This window comes from Arachis stenosperma, chromosome 1 (genome assembly GCF_014773155.1).
Source record: "Arachis stenosperma cultivar V10309 chromosome 1, arast.V10309.gnm1.PFL2, whole genome shotgun sequence".
Taxonomy (NCBI): domain Eukaryota; kingdom Viridiplantae; phylum Streptophyta; class Magnoliopsida; order Fabales; family Fabaceae; genus Arachis; species Arachis stenosperma.
In genome coordinates, this window is record NC_080377.1 from 75,828,454 (window position 1) to 75,835,778 (window position 7,325).

At 29.4% G+C, this 7,325-nt stretch overlaps 1 protein-coding gene across 1 annotated transcript; it reads left to right on the forward strand.

Annotated features, from left to right (window-relative positions):
- The first annotated feature begins 1,234 nt into the window (after positions 1-1,234).
- LOC130981258 (uncharacterized) lies at positions 1,235-6,052 on the forward strand. Its single transcript, XM_057904865.1, has 8 exons — positions 1,235-1,318; positions 2,095-2,437; positions 3,130-3,195; positions 3,391-3,434; positions 3,528-3,574; positions 4,198-4,288; positions 4,453-4,528; positions 5,524-6,052. The coding sequence occupies exons 1-6, from the start codon at positions 1,235-1,237 to the stop codon at positions 4,208-4,210; spliced, it is 597 nt and encodes a 198-aa protein (XP_057760848.1). The 3' UTR covers positions 4,211-4,288; positions 4,453-4,528; positions 5,524-6,052.
- The last annotated feature ends 1,273 nt before the right edge of the window (positions 6,053-7,325 follow it).

The window sequence follows — 7,325 nt, forward strand, 5'->3', positions numbered from 1 at the left end:
AACTTCTCTATAATCTCCTAAATAGTTTTTTAAAAAGCCGCAATTTAGTTTTAAAAATTGTATCAGATATTAATATTACTACTTTTCATAAAGAAAAAAAAAGTTACTTTTAAAACATTTCAAACAGACTTTTATTCCTACTACTTCAAGAATAAATTCATCCGAAGAAAAAAAAAACCATGTCATGCCTCTCATATCATCAATTCACAACAGATGTTCAAGAAAGAGGTTAAAAACTATGTTAAGATAATTTTTTTAATAAAAAAATAAATAATCTATTCTTAAAAAATATTAATCTTAAATAAGAATATCAAATACTTTTTTAAGTATTGACTATGATATATTAAACAGAAATTGTTGTTCAACGTAACAATGAAAATAATAATAAAAAAACAAACCACTACTTAAATGTAAAACTATTATGAAGATTAAATTGTTATCTAATCTCATTGCTATAGCATAAGGGTCCCTTGTAGCTAACTCATAAACAATTTTCAGGCCATATCTCATAGTAATCATCAGAATATGAAACTCTAGAGTCAACTCCATTGAGTATTTATAACTATAAATCACATACACAGGGAAGAATACAAAAATAAAAAACTAAGTAATTAATGGTAGCTAGATTGGTTAGTCCAAATAAATAAAAAGTAAGAAGCAAAAAATTACTTAATAAGGCTCAGTTTGGATAAACAATTTAAATAAACTCTTTTGAAAAAAAAATACTTAACGTATAAAGATTTTTATTAATAACAACTTATAAATAAATTATCCAAAAATATATCCCACCTTAATCCTGGCCACGTATGTCTCATTGCTTCTATGTTTTTTAATACTTTACAATATATTCTACAGACCAAAAAAACTATTTATGTGACTTTTATTGCAGTTTCAGATTTTGAAAGTATGCTTTAACAGTAGAGAATTTATTTGGCCAATAAATAATCATTCTATACACATTTATTTCTAAAATCATTTTATAAAATATAATTATGATATCTTTATTCTCTATCCAGTAAAACAACCAAAATTAAATAATATTTATTTAAATTATATCATATTAATTTTAAAATTAAAAAATATCTTTTATGTATATAAGTGTTCTTGAATATCGAATTTTTTATTTTAATAAATAAATTAATTATAATAATTACTAAAATAAATAATTAAAAAAATATTTATCAAAATAAATATCTCTCTTATCTTGTTTACACGGTAGACGAGATAATTTTACATGTATTTCGTTTACTCTATAAACGAGATAAGACAGGTAGACGCAAAACATGTATATCTTGTTTATCGTGTAAATGAGATACATGTATTGTTTTTAAAAAATTAAAAATAATAAAAAATATTAATATTATTAATAATCCAAACTTTAGCATGCAATTAATACATAAAAAAATTGGTAGAAGAAATTAAAATTGATATGTTTGATCAATTAGTACCTAAAAAGTTGAGAAAAGAGTGAGAAGAGAATTGAAAAAATTATACATAAATAACCTTCTTTAGATATATTATTTTTTTTAAAAAGTTTTAAGTGTATCGAAAATACTGATGTTCTAATTATTTTAACCGTTAGATCTAAATTATAAAAAATATATATAATATATATTAATTGAAATCAACCATTACAACGACTGAAACACCATATTCTTGGTACATTTAAAATTTTTCTCATCTTCTTTGCTATATTTTTGTGTGTAATCCACTAATCCTTCTTATTCTGAAAATTGCTAAAAAATCTCATTATAAACTCACTTAATTTAAAGTTGTACAACTTGAAATAAGAAACAAAATATTATTAGAGTCAAAATTTTAAAAATCACTACATAATGTCAAAAGATATATCTTTCTTAAAAAATTATAAATAATAAATTGTACACTTTTACACGGTTTGCTTGCTGGTGATTGCTATAGTACCTATAAATATTTGCCTAACTCTCTAAAAGAATTAAAAACTAATATTTAATTTTAAAAGTATAAAAATAAAAAATTATTAAATATTTAAAATTTACGATATCAAATAAATTAGACAAAAATTAGACACCATACTATAAACATAGCAGAATTCACCTTGCTTCATATACCTAGTCCAAAATCCAAAATCCAAAATCACAGGCTAGTCTTCAGCATCAAAACACATATTCACCATGTGTCCAGCTCCCCTGTCAAAATACACAAACCATTTCTCACTCTCATCTTTTCTTTCTCAATCCCCTCCGTACCTTCCTCTCCTCGTTGCACCACATCGACGCCGCGGCTCTGGAATGTGATGCCGTCGCTGCAGCTTTGCTGCGTCCCATCGCCGCCTCGCCGTGCTCCTCTGCTTCACTTTCCTCCACTTCTTTATTGTGCTCCCCGTCGTGCTCCTCTGTTGCCGTGCCACCTCAGCTCCATCCATCGCTGCTCGATTCACTCTCCATCATCACAATAGGTAGGCTTTATTTTTTTATTTATTTAGGCAATTAAGGTTCCTAATCCCGAATTCTTAATCATTAGCTTGTGTTAAATTTAATTAGGGTTTGATATCACAATTTCTGATTTAATTAGGATTTTTCTGCCACATAAGTTTAATTTCTGTTACTCCTTTTCAATTTCTGCCACATAAGTTTCCGATTTTACACGGATTCGGTTTCTGAAAAGCCTTCATGTTTCATATCATATCATATACTATTACTCATAGGTTGCAGCCTGCGCTACATGTTTGATTTTTTGGGAATTTATTCTATTTCTAGTTAAATTATTGATTATCTTTCTAAATAAATCCTCCTAGAGAAGGTTATGAAACTATCAAGTTAAATCTCATGACTCTTATGATTGACAAGTTTAGGCCTTAGATTGATTGAGTTTACTAGTTAAGTTTGCTGATTCAAGTGTAGCTAAATTCCACGAATTTTAGGTGAATTTTCAAGTTCGATAATGTTGCTTCGAACTACTAAATCAAGGAATAAGTGATTCTTTTATAAGATTCCAAGATTTTGAAATTATCTAACTTTTACTTCGAATAGTATTTAGGAGGATGTTTATGATTTTTTTTAAGATGCTATATTATTGTTCTTTATTTTGTTATCGTTTCAACATATTTAGGTTGCATTATACTAGTATTACAATGATATCTTGTGGCAGAAATTGGAGACCTGTGCTCTAATCATGGAGTGAAAATGTTCACTGAGGAATTGAACAACTTCTCTGGTGTGAAAGGATACTGCGTTTATGCTTGCATTACTCTTGTTTTTTTATATTAATTTCTTCACTATATGTAGAGTACAGTAATTTTATAGTGCATCATTTCTAGTATTGCCCCAGTTATGCTTAGAACTCAGCATGCTGAAGCTGTAATTTAACTTTCTTCACTGATAAAGTTTCCCAATTTTTCCATTGACGTAGGCAATGGATCATGGGATTCATGGTTTCTGCCTTTGACAGAGCAGGTATAGTTAAGAAAAAAGAGGATTTGCTATGTTGAGTGGAAGGAATTGCTAGTATTTATTATTTAACATTTGTGTTTTTTTACTTGATTGCAGACTAATATTGTTTGTGAAAAGATGATTAGGATTCCTTCAGTATTATGGTAACATTTCTTGCTATGCATTGGCTTAATTACAGGACGCATGCTTATTTTAGTTGACTATGTTTTTCTAGTTCATATCAGGGGTTTTTCTTATTACTTGATTATCTTTCAATTTTCAAATCATAAGATGCTGCCACGGTTCATCTTCTCACTTGTTTAGAGGGGAATTTGTAATTGTTTAAAAGGAAACTTTAATCATATGCTTGTCAACAATTGTCTGTCAAAAGAAGATAGACAATATTGCAAAAGAGTGATGTGTATTCAATAACACAATGTTTTATGTGAAATTTTATAGCTTCTATATATGTATTATTGCACTTTTAGATTGTCATATTACAATGTTCAAAATTTCTCCTTATCATCTTTTCTATTCTTCCCTAATATCTTAATGTTCGAAATAGCATTTTATAACATTGTCTATTATGCTTTAATTCATATATAATTTCTTACAGTGGTTTTATTTACCTGTTTTAATGAAATCATGATGTGAGCATTGCCCATAAAAGTAGTTGTTGTTCCATTTTTACTGAATGATCAATGGATAGCTGATAGATATTTCGTATTAACTTTCTGCTCAATGAGTTTTAAATTTGTTTTATCTGACAATGAAATATTTGTTCCAGCAAAACACACTAGAAGCAGCAATAAATGACATAAACAATTCTTTTGGAAAGGGAAGTTTTACAAGTTGGGCAATGCTGGGGGAGCTTTAGTGTATGTATCTTCATATTTGTAGTCATTTTTAATCACATGTTTTCCTAATCTATCGTATTATATTTAAGGGGAAAAAATGTCAATTGTGCCCTGAATATTTTTTGTCATATAAATTAGACTTATGGTTGATAGAATTTTTTCCCCCATCATCCTGAATATTGCAGTGAAACATGTCCTAGTGGCTGTTTGACCTTGGACTGTGCTTTAGGTGGCGGTCTTCCAAAAGGTAGAATTGCTGAGGTATTGACTGCCTGGTATATGTTTGTGTTCACTGTTCTTTTAGTTCTTCGCACCATCTTATTTACAACTTTTAGGTTTCTGGAGTGAGGAGTAAGTAAAATAATTCGGTGTGAATTATGAAGAATGAGATATATTTGTAAGCTGCAAGGATTGGGTCATTGGGGTTTTATTCGATTGGTATTTGTTACTAGTTTTGGTGTTTTATGGCATCTTCAACAAGTTGGGATTGCTTGGTTACCTTGTTTTTTTAATTTTTTTTTACCTGTACTTTAGTTTACCTTTTCCCCATTTTCGTCTTTGTTTCTCTCTGTACCATGACCTGTGTTTATCAATCATCATATGCAGTGCTTAACCTGTATAGGAGTATGATACTGTAGTTTGGGAGGGCTTCTAATAAAACTATCAGAAAAAGCTGGTTTATGCATTATTGCTCCTTGATTCTTTTGTTCATTAATTTACACGTGATAGGGTTGTTGATTCTTTTTTATTACTTTATGCCTGAATTGTTCTGTCATGGTCAAACTGACATTATCTTCTGGCTATACTTCTAGATATTTGGACCAGAAAGTAGTGGGAAGAGTACCCTTGCACTTCATGCTATTGCAGAAGTGCAGATAATTCATTTGTATAACAATAATGTACTTGATGTAAATATGTTTTGAGACCAACGTGCAATTCTATTTTTAATGTCTAGAAACTAGGAGAAAATGCAATGCTCGTTGATATATTATTTGCTATCACATGAATAGTTACTAGACCAATGTGCAATTCAAGACTAGTTATTACCTTTTCTTGTGCTGCTGCTACTTACTGGTGTGTGGATTCTATTGAGTTTTATTGTACATTCTGTCTCCATTTGTGTACTTTGCTATTTGTCTACGTGTGTATTTGAAGTGATGAGTTTATCTCAAGTCAACCAATCTTTTATGCTTGATTTCTTCTAATAAAACTTCTTGAAAATTTAGGAGTCACATTTGTATGTATATGCGAACCAGGTGCTAAACGCAGGCAAAAATAAGCTTAGATCCATGGATGAGGTCAGATCACTTGTTAGCCTCCGAGCACTGATTTTGAAGGGTCAGACTTCTTTTGCTAACTATCTACTTTGAAGACAAGAAGAGGGCAAGATTCCATGGTTAGAATGAGGATGATCATGCTGAAGTTGTTGATAATCTTGAATTTGAGAGAAAATCGAGTAAGAAAAAGAAGAAAACTGTTGATGATTTCAAGAAGGAAGTCAGAGTCGCTGACGAGGAAAATTAGATCATAACAAGAAATCAACTAAGAAAAAGCTCAAGAATGATAGACAAGCCCACAGACAAGAAATTAGCTCTGCAGGAGAATGTTATTAGGATCGAGAAGAAACATAAGAAAAAACAAAAAAATGAGAACAAAGTGAACTTGATACGATTGTTTATATCTAATGTATCAATACACTATTTGTGTTTATGTTGAGTTGACTTGTTTGTTTTTAATAATTTTCTTTTAGTTTGATAATATGATGAACTTGTTTATTTTTTAAAATACTATGAATGTTCTAATATAAGTTAGATAAAAATTAGATGAAAATTTATCCTGATTAAATTTATATTTATTTTGTATGAAAACTAGTTTATTTTGCAATAAAATCCAGAAAAGTTATGTTTTATCTTACTTGTCGAAAAATATGACGTTAGTTATCGATGGAAAATATGACGCTAGTTACTAACAGAATATTTAAAAAAAAAATTTGACTATTTAGCGAAATAGGGGGAACAATTATCGAAAAATTCTGTTAGTAATAAAAAAAATCTGGCTGTAATTAAATCTATCATTAGGTTGTAATTACAGAAATTACTATCACTAAACAAATCTTCAAAAAACAAATCTTCAAAGAACAATAAAAAGAAAGAGACGGCGAAGAATGAAAACAGGTTATTATTACGGCCAACAACAGTTAAAATGGTTTCTTATCCCTTTGCCATCAACCGTTACTATCAGCACGAATAAACCAGAGTATTAAGCATCTTTCATTTAGGCACTAATAAAGCATTATATATTAACAATCTAGTACCTGTAATGTTCTTTGCTTTTTAAGCTGACAATCTAAAACTATAAGTATAAAAGATGTTACGAAAATCTGCAAACCATCAAACCAAAGCAGCAGAATGATTGATACAAGTAAGATAACAAAAAGAAAGTTTAGTAGTGATGCTTAAAAGGCTTATCAATTAAAAGACGGTCATATTTGCCTTAGAAATCTACATTAAGAAATGAAGAATAAGTATATGATATGCATAACCATTCATGGCCAATTGTTATAATTAGCTTGTAATATATTCAAGTTACATCATCCAAAGATTCAACTTTGCAAATCTATGAAAAATTAGCAGTTATGAAAAATTTTTTCACCTCAATCATAAGCTTCATAGTTCATAGAAAGGAGAAATCAAAGGCTTCCTAATTTGACCAAGTAATGACCTCAAAAGTGATTAAAAGCAAGAAGTTTACAAGACTAACCAAACAGAATATCACAAAGTAAAAATCAAGCTACGCGAAATCTTCAAGAGAACTGCCATTTTAGAATTGAGTAGATCAAGGGCATTATCAAAATCTGTTGACTCATCTCAAGAAATTTTTAGTGAATTATATATGTGCCAAAGAGGTTGGTGATTCCCTTCCCAGGATCATTTTGTTTCACAATAGACTCTCCAACCAAAACTTGCACAAAATAACATTTTGGCACATTAACATTATATAACACAATTGCTTGCAAACACATTGGTTACAAAGATTGAATTAAAATAATTCTTATGTA

Bases quoted from the DNA above. Each gene is read 5' to 3' on its own strand.
- LOC130981258 (XM_057904865.1), top strand. From the start codon at position 1,235: ATGTATTTCGTTTACTCTATAAACGAGATAAGACAGGTAGACGCAAAA. The intron at 2,438-3,129 runs GTAGGCTTTATT...ATCTTGTGGCAG, and splicing joins ACTCTCCATCATCACAATAG to AAATTGGAGACCTGTGCTCT. The intron at 3,196-3,390 runs GTGTGAAAGGAT...CCATTGACGTAG, and splicing joins GGAATTGAACAACTTCTCTG to GCAATGGATCATGGGATTCA.